Source organism: Rhamphochromis sp. 'chilingali', assembly GCF_963969265.1.
Source record: "Rhamphochromis sp. 'chilingali' genome assembly, chromosome: 2".
NCBI classification, from domain to species: domain Eukaryota; kingdom Metazoa; phylum Chordata; class Actinopteri; order Cichliformes; family Cichlidae; genus Rhamphochromis; species Rhamphochromis sp. 'chilingali'.
The window spans coordinates 51,864,658-51,882,578 of record NC_137930.1 but is presented as its reverse complement, the minus strand read 5'-3'; the positions used below and the strand labels follow the sequence as shown (position 1 = coordinate 51,882,578).

General features: G+C 39.7%; 1 protein-coding gene across 1 annotated transcript in view; it reads right to left on the bottom strand.

Moving 5' to 3' along the window:
* nell2a (neural EGFL like 2a) overlaps positions 1 to 17,921 on the bottom strand; it is a 92,397-nt gene that overhangs the window by 45,399 nt on the left and 29,077 nt on the right. Inside the window, exons 10-12 of the mRNA XM_080868232.1 lie at positions 15,417 to 15,508; positions 13,675 to 13,780; positions 13,004 to 13,132 (exon numbers count right to left, since the gene is read on the bottom strand). Coding sequence (XP_080724358.1) covers positions 13,004 to 13,132; positions 13,675 to 13,780; positions 15,417 to 15,508 — 327 coding nt within the window. The remainder of the gene's footprint in view (positions 1 to 13,003; positions 13,133 to 13,674; positions 13,781 to 15,416; positions 15,509 to 17,921) is intronic.

The following is a 17,921-nucleotide window of genomic DNA, read 5'->3' as shown; positions in this document are numbered from 1 at the left end:
TTTCTTTTTTTCATCTTTGTATATTCATGCATAACAACTGAATCAATCATAGTCATATCTGAGGAGAAGGAATAGCTTTGCATTGTCTAGACAAGAAATATATCTCCCATGCTTAGAGAAGGATGTGTCTTTTACTTCCTGCTGCCACACAATGAGATAATGTGCAAGTCACTTATTTAGGAAAATATGAACAATAAAAATATACAAAATGTTTTTTGAGTAATATTTGTGCCAGCAAAAAGCAGCAAAATCACCCTGATTGAAGGGTATGTATATATACTGTTACAATATTTATTATGTATATTATGCATCACCAAAATTCAAAATAATGACTTAAGGATGTAAGTAATGGCTGTAAGGAGAAGCTGCAGACATGTGTAAGCATTTGGTTTCAGAGAGCTTCTTCTTTACTGTTCGATCGACAATATATGATGGCTTAAAGAGAAGATGTGTTTTATACAGTCACCACAGACACAGCACTCTGGGTCTGCTGCTCAAACCTTTTGTTTGTGAGAGGCAGCCAATCAGGAAAAAAGATAGCTTAAAAGGAGCTAAAAGAAGAAGAAGCTTGTTTCAGACGATTAATAAACTAAGGGGCTGCACCAAAGCTCACTATAAGGTAAATGTGGATTATTTTGAACTGTGAATCATGCAAAGCTACTCTAGTAGAGTCTAATGTCATGATGTGAAGGTGTGTGTGAAGGGGGTGTGACTAAAGTGCACGTGGTTGATGAGAAATGCTGGGATGAGTGATTGACTTTTCAAAATGCAACTACTATCTCAGTAAAAGATGATGCCTGTGTACCCAAACTTTATATATGTTTATATAAATATAAATGCATTCCAATGCAACTTTCATTTGGATAATGATACCACAAACCTGCTTACTAAGTGCTGTTGTGTTGACATTTAAATATTCCCTCTACTGCTAAGTGATAGCACACAAACAGTTTGTAAATAGGAAATAGCAACTTATCCCTGCTCGCTTGCATAGCATGTAGTTTTTAATAGGGACTACCGTCACTATCTTTGCTTCAAACTGCAGTATAATCAAGATGTAGGAATAGGGAGATAACAATGCTATTTCCTTTGGACATCCAACAAAGGAACCCCATTTCTGTCCCACTCAACTAGGGACTCTTTTCCTCTCCCACTCTTTCTCTTTCTTTTTTGTGTTTTTCATCTGTTCATTCCTTCCTCTAACCAGCTCACTTACTCACGCAGATGGTTTCCAATAAACAGCAGAGGAGCCAGGCTTGCCAAGATGTTGTCTGATATTTCTCAGTAGCCAGTTCCTTTCAAATGTACTACAGTGAAAAGAAAAACCGCTATAGACAACAAGCTGTCCCTGCTGGCCAATCTGTGTTCCACTCAGCAGATTACCTCCACTGTTGGCCTCGGTTCCTCGTGGACGGATGAATGCGTTGGAGAATGTTATAAAAGGCCCGTTTTAGTGTGGGGGGAGTCTCTGTGCATTGTGATGCTGCAAGTTGTATTGGAAGGTGAGCCTGGGAAAAACTAATCAAGAAACGAATTTACTCAAAATAAAGTACTTTTTTGAAACACTGAAGTGAGGTGCTTATAAATCTGTCTGGTTTTTAACTTTTCCAATCTTTAGGGACAATTACTTGCTTTCATTTACACCCGTAGGGAAATCAGAGTGCGAAAGAACAACAGTCAAATGCGTTTCTTGGAAATGGAACAAAGATGATTCGTTTCTGAGCCGGTACCTAAAGATGAACTACAGATCAGCAGAAAACTGTTTTCAGCACATTTTCAACTTGCCAATTTGGACAATCACTCCTAAACAAGCCGGCCTGAAAACACCCAAAACAAATATGCAAAACGTCACTGTCAATTTGGGTAGGAGCGGGAGCCAATTAAGAAGACTGAGTGGAGAGAATACCATTAGGAGGCAACAAGAGTATAAATCATTCTGAGAGTGCAGTCGTCTAAATATCAGACACACTGTAATCAATCACTGTAAATACTTAGAAGCCTACCTGTTTGGGAAGAGCCTCGCTGCAAGTAGAGTTGCCAGAAGGTGTGTGTGTTAGACCATGTGTTTTTGTTCTCTTGTCAGTTTTTGCACACAATCTACATCATTCAACAGCAACTTAGAATTTCCACCTGGGAATAAAGATTCATCCAATTTTGCAACGATCCTCGAACCTGCAAACATCTAACAGGCTTGAAGTGCACGTAGGTGTGTGTCAATAAAGTTATTTTAAACACATACGTTACTCACTTCAATTTGGAATGACTCAAGTGAATGTCATGGACAAAACTGCCTTGTTTATGTGCGGCAAGCCTGAATGGGGCTTTGGTCTCCATCAGGGTTGTCATTAATCTGGGAAGTGTTTTCAACCATGCGTAAATCAATCGAGCATCATCATCATCCATCACACGTCACTCTGTGACTATTTGTAGCCTGTAGGCCAGAGCTATCAGAGCTCTCTGGAAGGCTGATTGGAAGATCATGCTTAGTCTTGAAACATGTGTTGCTGCGTACTGAGTTTTGCTTTTTTCCTGGGTTTTGCATTTCAATGCAGAGCTTTGGTTGTATCGAGAGCTACATGAGGATCTTTGTAGAATAGTTTTGATTTTATCTGGAATAGGGAACTCTAAAGTTATTCTAAGATGTGGCAGTTTATTGACTTGCTTTTAAAATATGCATACAGTACCTAGTAATTACTTAGTGGGATGCATGAAAATAGCTTGGGGTGGTTACTCAGCTTTAAAAGAGTTCCCTCTACTCTAACAGCCCCAATTTTAAATATTTTGACTCTTCACTGAAATCAAAGTAACCGTAACGCACTGATAAAAAGTAGAGCTGAGTGTGATCCCATCTGGAAAAGAACCACAGAGGAGTGATCTCCCATGTGACATTTAAAGGGTAGTGGGTGAGTTTGTTGAGATACTGTTATTTACACAGGAGGGAACTATCCCAGTGATGGTGGTACCATCTGTTGTGGGTGACATTTCGGCAGGGTCACAGAGGTAAACACACATGACCAGTCAGGATGTGTATATGTTTCCCTGAGTGTGCATGTGTGCCATTCATCAAAGTGCGTGGGGGTCAGGGCCCTAGCAGGTGGGGAGACCAAAGGCTCAGGGCTCATCCCAGCAGTGATTGGGTTTTGGAGCGGGCTGTGCTCTTCAGTCAGTGCCAATTAGCCTGCTGCCACCTTGTGACATTTAAAAGACAGCTGCAGCAATGGGATTGGTCTGCGCACAAACACAAGGTGTACTTCGACTATGCGCACACATACACACACATTCATGGCTTATGGGTGATAACACATTCTGCGTGCAAGTGGTCCAGTCCTTTTTAATCAATTATTAAAATTCTTGCTTTTGTTCTCTGCCCAACAGTCTCATTATCCTGTGGTTGCTTTATCATTTTTAAAAAATATGCATTAGGACATGTTATGTGCAATTTTGTTTTCCTTGCTGATTTTAATATTCTTAACAAAAAAATATAAAATTAGCACAAGCTAACTGGTTGTGACAAACTGACTGCTACCATCTTTGAAAGGGTGAATCTGACTGAGAAACGGAGGACAATCAATCACAGGCTAGCCATGCACTAAATCATACCCTGCTTTATCATCTTTATTGTTTTGAAACAATGAAGAGTATCATTTACAAAACAAACATCATATTGTACTACATCAGATTTCAAATTATTGATGGAGACCATAAACTCATCGGGGAAATGTTTACTGCGCTCATAAATCAGTTTTGAAGTGGGTTCCTTTTCTCATAGACTTCGATACAATTGGACTTCTTTTTGCAACCATTGTTGTGGGGTGGCAATTAGAGAGAGTGCGCGATTAAGGTGCTTCCACAGTGACTTCACTTTGTCATTTACAGTGGGGGGAAATACTTATTCGATTCTCAGCTGAATTTGTAAGACTGCTCGCTCGCAAATAAACGAGATGTGTTGAATTTCTTTTGTGGTTTCATTTTAATGGAGAGAGACAGAATATCAACTTGAAATCCGGAAAAAAAGCGCATCACGTAAAAGTTACCAATTGATTTGCATGTCATTGAGTGGAATAATTAGGTGATTAATAAACAAAACGTGACATAGTAATTAAACCTTTGTTGTCAAGTACAGCGGTTTCTTGTAGTTGATCACCAGGTTTGTACACAGTGGTTCTCGTCTAAAATTGTATGGTATGTGGCCCAAACCGTTATCACCTCAATGTGGTGAAGTCATCCTGTACCATTAACAGAAAAACAGCCCAAAAGCATAATGTTTCCACCTCCTTGCTTGACTGTGAGGATGATGTTCCTTGGCTCCAAATGAGCATTTCTCTTCCTCCAAACACGGCGGGTCGAGTTGACACCAAAGGGCTTGATTGTGGTCTCATCTGCCCACAGGACTTTCTCCAAAGTCTTCTCTGTACTTGTGGAGTATAAGGAGTATGAGGACCGTGTGGGTTCTGAAAGATTTCATTCCATTACAATATAGGGTTGTTATTAACGGTGCTCTTGGTGACTGATGTCTCAACTGGCTTCAGATCATTACCCAGCTCCTCCCGAGTAGTTTTGGGCACATCCACCACCTTTCTCGTGATCATCCTCACTCCATGAGGCAAGTTCTTACACTCCAGACTGAGTGCGATTGTTGTTGACTTTATGTTTCGTTCATTTCCAAGTAATTGCAAATGAATGGGAGAAACTGGTTCTGTGGATGGGTGTTCTCTATATGTATAATGAGTTGAGATCCGGATTATCTGTAACTGATTGATTACTTGTAGACAGTCTGTGGGAGTTGGGGATAAAATACTTTTTGACAGTCAATGAAATTTATAACCTTTATGTAATGTGTTTTTTCTGGATTTTTTTTTGTCTCTTTGCATTAAAATAAATTACCATGAAATTTAGAAACTGTTAATTTTCCTCTCGGTATGTCCATCTTTTATATACAGTTGTTATATTTCCCCGTTTACAATTGTAATTTGTTCAAGTACGTAATTGATGTTCATGTGTTGACATGCTTGTTTTCATATATGCTGTATCCTGTGTGCATTTAAGGACCAATTCACCCAAATATCACATATAATGTATTCAAATGTTATCTTCCAGACTATTGTTTCTTTGTTTTTTTCTCTAGCTGTAAAGTTGTACTTAGTGTCCAAAATATCACAAGAACAAACAAACAGATAGCTAGGGGAACAACTCCACACCTATTGCCTGTGAACCTAAATCCTGGCTTATATATCTATATTATTACTATTATTACTGCTCTAATTCCACATCAGTAGTCAACATGTCCCACTCTTACAATGCATCATCCTTTTGCTCTACATCATCCTTCTAAGATAAACAATCATTATCACAGCAAATATGTAATAATGCACAGATTATAGGAGTCCCGAGCACTCCAGATTAAGTTTACTTCAATGCACAGCTGTTTTAGGAATTTGCCTCTATTTTAAATATCCGTTACATTTGATCTAAATAACAAATTCAGGCTCAAAAAACAGACAAGCCAGACACTCAGAAGCATTGAGGCAAACACGTCACTAGTTTTGCTGATTTGTTTATAATGAAACACAGACTACTGCTATTCCGATACTTCTGTACTTTCCGCGTCGTAAGCATTCCCAGTTAAATTCCATTCTCCAGCACCGTGCTGCAGTAGAGACGGAAATCTTAGAGGCTGATATCTTCATGGTTAGATACCTTTCATGTAGGGTGTTTTACTTTTAAATTGGATCAAATGACCCCATAACGCTTATATAGTTACCTCACTTCTTGTTGTACTATTTAACACTGGAAGTGCTTTTGTCTAAATGCGGTTCATTAAATCATGATTAATTCAATAATGAGGCTGTGCCTGCATGTAAAGCGAGTAAAGTGAGTTAATAAAATGCCACAATCTGCGATATTGTATGCACACAAAGCCCCGTTGCATACTCCACTTCTTCATTTAACACAATATTGTTCCGTTTTTAACATTTCCCATATGATTGCAACCAAAAAAATCAAACAGCTCTTATTTTTGCACAATTCTGACAGTGAATTTCTAAAGTAGGGCATTTCAAAAAGCAGACAACAATGGGAGATGTCTCTCTGCCTGCAGTCCTCTACAATGCTGAGATGAATAATGGCATTATCTCAACACGTTGAACTATACTGATTGTTCAATTTAGAGACAATCACACAGTCTGTCACTTCTCCACTGCTCGCCGCTCTGTCTAATTCTGTCCTAAACACATGCACGCATGTAGCAAAATAGGCCTTCAGTCTGACTGCTCTGTGAGAATAGGATGGAGAGAAAACTGGGCTCTTTTTCTGTTGGGGAACTCAGCGCTCAAACACACAGACAAACACATACATGCAACTTCACACACACCCACACAGACTTACACAAAGGCAGGGCTAGTATCCCCCTGAGTTTTCCCTACTGCTGTTTCTATGAAAAATTTACACAGAAGTGATCTCATCGGCTATTTTGAGCGCATCTCTGACCTAGGAATGTTTTAAAGAGCTAGTATCTGCTTCTGCTTTTAGTGATCTTTGGCGTTATGTTTGACATAACCCAAAAATATGCATATGTGTACATATACATAAAGTCTTGTATGCTGTGTACCCATGCTTTTCTTTCTTTTATGTTTTTTTAATCTCCCTACTTTGTTCAATACAATAATTGCCTTAAAGTTTGAATTATAATCCCACCTACAAGTGTTGCTGCATTGAAGCTCATTAAGAATTGAAAGCAGGTGGTTTCATTCATCTTTCTTTACATCTCATTGCAGCCACAAAATGGTGCATGAACACTAACATTCTTTTGTTGAACTGAGCATCACTCACTCACACACACACACACACACACACACACAATCATGTACTGTGTACAGAGACAGATGAAGAAAAAATCAATTGCTTTTGAGAGAACTCCATCATCAAATTGACTCAATTTCAGGTTTCTCTGTGCAGTCTTTGATGCAAAAACTAACCACAATCACGGCCATCCAATTTCATAGCAAGAGTCAGCCTGCTCTCGAGATTAATGGAGATGAATACTTGGGGCCTGAAGTGTTGATGTTGGAGGCACAGGTCTGTCTGCTTGCACTCACTTTTACGCTGGTAATGACATGGGTGGCTACATCCTTATTTCTACAAGAATGAACTGCTGAAAATGTTCAAAGAGCTTGTGTGATAAACTTGCGATCACTAAAGAGCAAAAGGAATCAAGCTGCAAACTTTTAACATGTTTTTTGAGTCTTTCAATTCACACTACTACAATACTGCAGCTGTTTCAGCTTAAGTGACACTGTTATGCTGGTTATCTTGTTGGATATATTTTTAGGAAAATGGGATATTTCTTTTATTTCCTTCCTAAAAACAATCACTAATTACAAATATCTGTAACTACATCTGTTGTGTAGCAAGCTAGCAGCTGTACTGTTGAATTAAGGTAAAACACCGTAAGGTAACTGTTGTTGTGATTTAGCACTAAATAAATAAAATTCAATTGAATTGAAATGAATTAAAGACTTTCTGGGATATTTACACTACATGTGTATGCTTCCCACATTTATTTATGTATAGTAATGTATTGTGCATCCTATAAGAACTTAATGTTGTGCTTTTATAGGTGATACTTTGTTGTTACATTGAATACTCTGTATAAATGATGCTCTGATCAGTTATTCGGATGGGACATCAATCTGATCCGAACTTGAAATGCCAGGCCGAGTGTCAGTGACAGCAGACACGATCGATCTAATTCAATTTTATTTTGGTCTGTGTTTACAACTCACTACATTACCTGTGGTGGACTGTTTGCTAGCAGGAGACCTAACATACCACGAAGAAAGCTAACAGGAAAGGGTCAGTAAATATCACAGTCAGTCAGCCAGGTTATGGTAGTCTTAAATGCTTGAACTGAAGCCAACCGAGCTTCGCTTTAGGATCATAAACACGTTTCTCTCTTATCTGTGAGGGTTCTTCAGTTCTAAAAGCTGATGGGGAATAGCAGGTATTTAACCTCCAGTGGGGGGTTGTCACTTGAGGTGGCCCTGAGAGCGGTTGACCCACCCTATTATCATGCGAGTCGTAAGGGTCACATGATCTGAGGGACTTCTTAGAACTGAAGAAGTCCCTCGGATGAGAGGTGAAACCCATTCATGGACCTAAAAGAAAGCTCAGTTTCCATCAATTCAAAGTCTTAAGATGGTCAGCGCAGATATTTTATGCCTATAACACTAACACCTCTGTATGCTTGCAAGAGTTTTCCTGCTTTTATAATATTGTTACTTCACATACTTCTTGTGTGGACAACAGAGATGGGCAGTAACGCGTTACTGTAATCCGATTACTTTTTCGAGTAACGAGTAAAGTAAGGGATTACTATTGCAAAAACGGTAATTAGATTACTGTTACTTTCCCGTAAGCACGTTGCGTTACTGCGTTACTAAAACCGTGATTTTCTTGCGAGAGTGTCTCATGACAATGACGTAAGCGAGTGCGACGTTCGTGACAACAGCTGTGTGCAGATCAACAATGGATAATATATCGAGTGCGGGAGAGAGTATGACCGTGCAGCGTTTAAAGCGTGGAAGAACTGACCTTACTTTGAGTTTGATTCCATAAAAAGTGACAAAAACATTAGTGTCCGCTGTTCACTGAGTGGGAAGAAAACCCCTTAACTTCCGAGCAAGCACCGAGTGCGCTACCACGTAATGTGAAATTCACAGAGAAACTCGCGGATTGTTCCACTGACCGCTGCGGCACACCTGCACCAGGGTAAACCTCCGCCTACGTCACTCCTGCTATACAGGTGAAAATAGAGCAACAGGACCGCTAGTCTTTGATTTTATTTATTTTCTGTTGTGTTTTACTTGCATTTATTTGAAAGACTGAGTGTAAACACAAAAAAAATTTTATTTTATGTGCTGGAATGTGCAGAAAATAGGTTTAAATGTTAAACTAATTTCTTCCAGTCAGTGAATGTTGCATATAATTAAATTTTTGCTTGATGCTCACTTTGAACGTCTACTTAAAAAATACAAATATGAAGGCAACCAAAAAGCTCAACACGAGCCTTCAAAACAGGGGTTTAGATAAGTTTAATGTAACTAATTCAACAGAAAGTTTAAATTCAGTCTTCTTGTTATTATACAAAATCCTTTGCTTCAGTCTGACTCATACTCACAATCTTCCTGATGTACTGCCTACAATATAAGCAATATTTTCAAGGTAATGGTTTAGGTATAGCATTTTAAATTCCTTTCTCCTGTTGAGAAGCTGTACAATGTTTCATATTCTATAACTAATGTTTAGTAAGTAGCAAGTACCTCCACCACTGTGGGATTTATTACTGGGCAGGTGTAAACAAACACACAACAGCAATAATGTTTAAGAAAACAAATTATTTAGCACTGTGCTAAATTATTCCTGTTGCACATTTGTTTACACTTACCTTTTGTGACACTGGTTCCAGCTCAGCAACGGCGCTGCCGTTAATGTTCGTTATTGTCCACCATTGTCTGAATGTTGTTTTCAAGGACATCATGGAGATACACTGCTATGGTGGATGAGGGTTGCATTTACTATTTGATTACAACCTGCAACCCACAGCATTACTCCTCATTAACTTAAGTCAGATAGTATCTGTAATTATGCAGATTCCCTCTGACTAATTACCTGGACAACTGCTCATATCACTAAATTAATGTGCAATCCACTGAAGCTGTGAAGTACTACTACTCAATCATTTTACACCCTTGTTACAATTTAAAAAAAAATAAAATAAGAAGCCTGTCTTCTTATGTGACACTTGAGCCACATCTTGATTACATTAGAGAGAGAGCGATGACTGTAGGCATGAACTCACGGACTGAGGGTCTAAAACTGCACAGACACAATAAAAAAAAGAAAGATCAAGAAGGCTGAATATTGACAGGGCAGCTGTCGGGGTCAAAAGCAGATGAATCTAAATAACTTTGATACCCTGTTTGCTCATTAACGCCAGAGATACACAGGGGTAGCAGTTATTACATGATGTTTGCTACATTTTTTAGTACAGGATAGCATTGGAGATGATAAAGTTATCATTTTTTAATGACGCATCTGGTAAGATTCCACCAAGATGGCAGATGAGAAATTCATCTGAAGCGCCATCAATTTCTAGGGTGAACGTTTGAACTCTGTGAGCAGGTTTTTCATAGCTTCCCCATCAACATAAAATGACCTGCTCAATGAGGTGGAGACAGTGTTTTTCAGTCGGGCAATTTAAAAGTGTGGGGCGTTCAAAAGGCAATAAAGGAAAACAGTGTCTCTTTGTGTAAAGGAAGAGCGCTGATATAATTAATCCCATTGTGTTTGACTTAAAAGCGCAGAAAGGCAGCAGACTTGTGAACCTTTGCAGGCATTTAGTAATACATGACCTCAGTGATGAGCGATCTGATGGCCAACAGAGAGACCAATAACATATGCACGCATACAAACTCTGAGCTTGTTTTTATATCAGAAATTAATCTACTGACTAAGAAGACAAACACAAGGGTCTCGAATTGTATTATGAAAAGCAGTTATTGTTGATGTGGACACAGATAATGAGAGGATTACATTTCCCATCACAACAGGATTATGTGAAAAAAAAGACCATGAATTCAACTAAGGGGTTTATGGGAAAATATTTTGAAAATGCTCCCATGTGTTTCCATTTTTTAGGTAAAAAATATAAAAAGCTGACTCTGATGAAAGCCAGGCTGTGTGAGAGAAAAGAACAGAATAGAATAGAAGAGCCCTTTATTGTCATTGTACATGAAATTGTGGAAATCTACCTTCTGTTAACAATGACAACAAACACTACGAATCAGGCACTGCTGGGATTTGAACCCAGGATCTCCTGTTTACAAGACAGACACTTTAACCAACTAAGCATAAAACCAGCAAAGTATAACATTTAAATAGAATGCAGTCATTTGCAAATTATTTAACTCTCCTGGGTTTCGGGGCCTAATTTGTAGTTTTTGTTTTTTCATAATGTGCTTTTGTCTGCTGAGGCACCTTTATCTGAGTTACAATATGCATGACCTGTAGATTATTTATCAACTGTTTGTCCTATACAAGGCACGATTCGGTTCTGATGAGATGTTATTGCTATCAATCACGGTCAATCATGTGACCTGTCACAGGCGATAAGATGCCGCTGCCCTGTGTTTCACAGTCTGATGAAGAGCAGGTGTGCTTGAAACATCACACATTAAATAACAAAATTGGAGTTTTAGGATGAGAACCATTAATTCTTTTCTATTTTTCATAACAAGCTGAAGATTTTCAAAGAGTGTTTGATTACAAGGCCAAAAAGTTTAAAGAAATGCAGGATGTGGTTTAGCAAAGCTGTCCTTGAATAAGACATCATCTTGATGGCGACATACAGTATGTTGCTCCAAAACCGGCCTTATCATTTGCATCAATGGGAAGTTACTCATATTTATGGACCTCACACTATCATCAATACTGTACAGAATGGTTTCTCTGCCATTTATGCATCAAAACGCACGCAGAGTCCATGATTTTGATTTTGCAAGCAACTATTTGCTGTAGCTGTTTGATGGCAATGTTTTTTTGCTCCCGAAGGCAGTGCAGTAACTTCAGCTAGAGAATCAGTCTGTTTTTAATGCGGTGCTACCTGAGGGCACAAAGATTATGGCCATTTAGAGCTGGTTTCTACTTGTCCCCTGTACAGCACTTTCTCCAGATTCCCTGAATCCTTTAATGACATCATGCAACCTGAGGATGAAAAACCCAAATTATCTTATTTTAAGACTGAGGTACATTATTTTTAAGTTAATCTATGTTCACCTATTTTCCCTATTAGTCGTTCACAGTGCTGAAGCCTTCTTCATCTTTTTAGTCTTTTGTTCTCTCAGTCTGACACATGTTGTCAGCATCAAAACAATTTTACATTCGACAAGTATTTATGGTTTTAATGATTTACAGAAATAGCTGCATTCTCTTTTTATTTACAGCTTCCAAACATTTTTGGGTACAGAGTGGGGGGTAACCTTTTGAATGAGATTTAGTCAAACTAGGAAACAAATAACCTGCTGCTTCGTAAAATAAAAACTATAAACATTTAGAAACGGTGACCTAATGTTTTGGATTCTTTGTGCTGGATTATCTACCAAAGGCCTGAGGCAAATTTTGTACAGTTCGTTTTATAATTCTCCAGACTGAAAAGCATAAACACTCTTTTGGAAGCTGGAAAATAAGCTGTCACACTGACTGTAAGATGACCTCTGCAGAAGTAAAAGAAAAATCTTGGCTATTATTATGTTGGCATGTCTAAAGGAAGGAAAATGATTCATATAAAACATTATAAAAATGCTGTATTACTTTTGGAACACTGAACAAGTGAATGAATACATCAAAAATAAGAAAAGTAAGAGAGAATAAAGAGACTTATATCCAGTATATCCTTTGATCAGCACGTCCTCATTTTCCACCTCGCTGCAAATGTCATCTCTAAAGCGCTTTGTCCCAAGACTTTTCTGTCTCTTGTTAGTCTGTTGGTCCTGTCGTGTACACATATCTGTGTGCACAGCTATTCCTCTCCAGCCTTAAACCCCTGTGGTTGGCACCACAACATAATATTGTCTCACCACGTATATCAAACTGTCTCTCCTCTCAGTCCCTGCCAGATCCCACCATCACCTCCAGAGTTAGCTGCTCCATTACTTCAGGTCCAGTTTCTCCTGTTCTTTCTATTGCCAATGTTAACTTTCCATTCTGCACATTATTCTTAATTTGACAGTCTACTGTGTACTTAGCTCCTCATCATGCTTTTCACCCGACATACACTGCTAACCCCAACCACCCTTTCTTCACTCCTCTGTCTCTAAACCCTCTCCCACTCAAGTTCTCTGCTTTTCAATAAATCTATAAAACCTTCGCCTTTGTCTGGGCACTGCTTTTGGGAGCAGCTAGTTGCTAAACTTTAACACAGAGATTGTTATTCAGAACCACACTATACCTTCACAGTAGGCATTATCATCTCGCAGTGGGCGGAAGCCATCCTTACAAACACAGCAGTCTCCTGCCTCCAGGTTCACACAGTCAGAGTTCTCCATGCAGCCGTTGCCCTCTGAGCAGAAGTCATGACCTGCGGGAGGCAGGGAGGAAAAGGGTGAGACTCAGAGGATAGAAAAGGAGAGGAGTGACAGAGGCATACAGAGGCAGTCGAAAGGTTATATCATAGCTCCACACCTTTTTTTTTCCTCCACAGTATCTTAACTGTGGTGTTTTTACTAGTATATGAGGGCAATACACTCAAATATGCTCTCTACATCTGACTTCACAGAAAACTACGCTGCACTATGAATGAGTAGGTAAAAATTTAAAGACCATACTTATTATTTTACAACTTTCAATTCAATTTTCACATGCACTTTTTAACTGCTGCAATTTATTTTAAAATAAAGGAGATCTTTCTTACAGAAAAGAACAGAAAAACTACCCAACCACCTTGTAGGGAGAATTCATTTGAAAAAAAAAGTGTAAATGGCATGCTGAATGACCTGAAATCAAATGTCAAAATCAAACAGTTAGCATATAAACATGCTCCAAAGGTGTGGAGGTTTCGTGCATTAACAGGTCTGAATTCTTGCATGTTTTCTGAAGCATAAGATCATGCTTCTTCAATACCTCTGCAGACTTTACAGCATCTGCCACTCAAAGCAATCTGCTCCGACTCCGGACAGTTGAGTTCGGGACAAGGCTCACTGGGGACCACTCGATGCATGGTCCTGTCCTGTGAAGAGAGGAGGCAAAATCCTTGTCAGCAACTTCTTAGGTGAACTCTGCCCCCTTCATTTCCTAAGGGCCCAGAGGTAATTATATAGGTAATTATTCATCCATTGTGTTTCCTCTTTCATGGCCCCACTCTCCCTGCTCCCGCTGTGTTCATTATAAGCCAATTACTCATTGGTCAATCACATTTTTTCACCCCAAAAAAACTACCTGTGGAAAGGGAAAGAAGAAGGGGAAAGCACGCTCTTCTTCTCTTGTTATCCTCAGCAATTTACATCAGGATTTATGATGCATCTTTATTACACTAACAGTGAATCAATCTTCTAGATTATCCCTGCATGTGCGTTTAGTCAGAGTGTAAAACCTGATTATGAGGTTCTGTTTCCCTGCATGCCTTTGGCAGGCCAATGTGATGATCTCATCCTTGTACCTCCAGCTGATGCCCTTTTAGATTCCAGATTGCCACAGATAGTTCGACAAAAACAACAGACCTCCTCTGTTAATTCCTAGTGGACAAATGTTTTCCTAAGGATAACCTTAAATCAGGAGGTTAAAAAGGCGTCCTTATAATATGCCATGCACAATATGCCATGCACAGGTAAAGTGCGTGAGCCGAAAAGTCCCCAAAAGTCTTCCCCCAAAAGTCCCCAAACAACTTTCCAAACAAGCCTTGCCATCTACTTCTGGCCACCCACCACCCAAAACTTGCACCCCCAACCCAACCCACCTCCCTCGCAGCCAGCAGGCAGACAGAAGATCAGAGACGTGACAAGCAGCTGTCAGGGGAAGCCTGCAGAAGTCTGCAGCAGTGGGCTGACTGACAGCACTTCTTTGATCTGCCTGTGACTGCCAGTCAGTTAACTGGGACTACAGATGGGCCAGGTGTGGGCAAGCAAGCCAGGCAGCTGTCTGAAACTGCAGATTCTAATGGAGCTTTGCAGAATTCATGGAGGAGCTGGATGATATGATAGAGCTGGGTGATTAAAAACGTCAAATCATTTTTCTGTGATTGATTGGGCCTGCCTGGAATAATGTCATCAAGCGAATTACTCCCAAAAGTGAGCAACCCACCCATCTGGTGCACCAGGCAGACAAAAGCAAATACTTTGAATAATTGGGGAATGAATCTAATTTGGGACCACTGTGGTATCTGATGATTGGTACTGAAGAATAGATGTGGCATTCTCTGACTGACAGGTACACCTCTTTTTTACATTTTGGCCTCCAAATGTAAAATTGAGTAGTGGGATTCAGTCTTCTTTTCTTTTTTTTCTTTTTTTTTTGTAGGACAGCGACAAGACAGATCAATGAAATTGAGCTAAAGCGGACAAACTCACAAGATGGGGTATTGTATCCTGCCACAGTGGGTCACACAGCGTAAGTATTTAGTAAGCTGTCATGCAGAGCAATATGGAAATTAGGAGACTTGAAGTGTTTAGGTCCATGAGGTAATGTGGGGTCTCTTTCTAAAAGACGTTCTAAAGAGCCTTCTAAATGAAAATGGTTGTGTGTGTGTGTGTGTGTGTGTGTGTGTGTGTGTGTGTGTGTGTGTGTGTGTGTGTGTGTGTGTGTGTGTGTGTGTGTGTGTGTGTTTGCTTGCGTGCGTGCCTTTGTGTGTGTGTGCTGATATGACTTACCCTGCATTCAAACAGCAGGCACCTGCCAGCAGAGTCACGTACAGCTTTCTGATCTCCTTCCACCAGTTCTCTTCCACCAAATAAGCACACAGCTGTTAGCAGACACATAAATGCACACAAATAAATAATTAAATAAATAAATGGCACAATGAACAAATATTAAACAAATATGCACATAAAAACACATTGCTTTTTAAAATCTGCGTTGGTTTATCATCTGCACAGGATAATAACCCTACATCTCCCTTTTTTAAATGGCTGTGACTTATTTTTAATTAATTAATGCAGGTCCAAAAAATGTGCTGGTGTAAGACATTTAGACAATATTTAATGATCACCAAAGAGTAGCAGAAATGTTAGCTGAACTGTGTGAAAGCCGTAGAATTACATGTGAGTAAAAAAATACAAATGAAGAATGCAACAAAGCGCTTGCAGTTGCCGGGTTTGGAGATGGAAGGATGCGAACAATGACACCTTTCATTTCCAAACAGATAACAGCTCAGTACTTATGATGCTTGAGTTTGAACAGCTGTTGAATACATTTTCATTATTTATTTTTTTTATTTTTTTGCATATAAGTATTCAGATTCTATTGATAAGGTAGAGCAGCTAGGCTCATGCTACATGCAGATCAATGAAATCCATAGAGAGCAAAGCAGGGACGGCACTTTCTTATATGGTGTTATTGTAATCTATTGTAGTTAAAACAAAAACAATTTTTATTAGTTTTTTAAAAATGTATCTGCATTTGTAAAGAAGGACCACATAATAACACAGTCTTTGCCTGGATATCCACTGGACATGGTCCCTTCAAAAAAATATTATCCATAGGTTAAGCCAGCACAAAAGCCTTCTGGTTTCTCAGATTGGCCCTTAATAAGTTAATAATGTCTTCAGCTACCAATCAGATACAAAGAAAAACAAGATGGCCATAATTCATTTTGAATTCATAACCTCATTAATTGGAAAATAATGACTTTCTATTTGAATTTTCTTTATTGTTCTTTCTTTTCAAATTAATTCATCGGTAAAACCTTAGATCGAACCTAATGATCAAAACTGTCTCTTCATATATACACTGATAAAAAAATAAATAAATAAAGGGACACACTGAAAGCAACACTCAATACGAAAAAAATCATGCTGTATACATGAGTCATATGGACTGGGTAATGTGTTTGGAAGGACAGGATGCCACATCACTTGATGGAAATGAAAATCATCAACCTACAGAGGGCTGAATTCAAAGATACTCCAAAAATCAAATTGAAAAAATGATGCAGCAGGCTAGTCCATTTTGCTGAAATTTCAACCCAGAATAACTCAGAATAGTATTGTGATTCGTGTGGCCCCTAAGTGCATGTGTGTCTTCTATGTCTGACAATGTTTATCCTCCAGGAACTCCTTGCATATCCTCAGCACATGAGGCCGGGTATTGTTGTGCACCAGGAACGTCTGACATTGGTCCAAGGATGTTGTGCTGATACTAATGGTGGTCAGCCTGCCTAGCAAAGGTCTGTGCATACTTCCATGGATATGCCTCCCCAGATCATTATGGACCCACCAGGAAACCAGTCATGCTGAACCGTATTACAGGGAGCATAATGTTCTCCATGGCTTCTCCAGAACGTTTCATTTCTGGCACGTGTTCATCTGTGAAAAGCACTGAGCGCCAGTAGTGGACCTGCAAATTCTGATATTCTATGTCAAATGCCAATTAGACTCCATCATGCCAAGCAGCAAGCACAGGGCCCGCTAGTGGACGTTGGGCACTCAGGCCACACTCATGAAGTCAGTTTCTGATTGTTTGGTCAGAGACATTCACACAGTGTGCTGCTGGAGCTCATTTTGTAGCTCTGGCGGTGCTCATCCTGTTCCTGCAGATACCAGTCCAGCTAATGGTTTAAGGATCTTTTACGGCCCTGTCCAGCTCTCCTCGAGTAACTACCCATCCCCTGAAATCTACTCCATGCTCTTGTAACTCTGCCGGGAGACACAGCAAACCTTCTGGTAATGGCACGTATTAATGTCAGGGCTCTAGAGTGCGACCAATTTGGTCGCAAATGCGACCAAATTTTTCAGTGGTGCGACTAAAAATAAATATTTGGTCGCACAGGTGCGACCAACTGTTCCGGTAACAAAAAAAAAATCTCTGTAACTCTCCGTGTGGTCAACAACAGACACACATTATGCCCCTATCGTGGACTAAACCAATCAGAGATAGTCAGGGGCGGGACCTCTCTGATTGGCCGTGGTCCAGTTGAAAGTGCAGGTGGAAGAGAGAGGTGAGTAGCTTGAATAAAGCGATATCAATTCATTAACGGATTCCACACAAAGACCTAAACACGGAGCGGACCCAACACATCAGAATCAGCTTCGTCTTTCTCGGCTTTCTCACCCGACGGCCTGAAACACGGACACGCTGTCGGAGCTTAGCGATTCTTCGGGTCCGCGCTGTGTTTACGTCTTTTTGCGCTGATTCTGAGCTGCAGGTTTTGCCTCTCT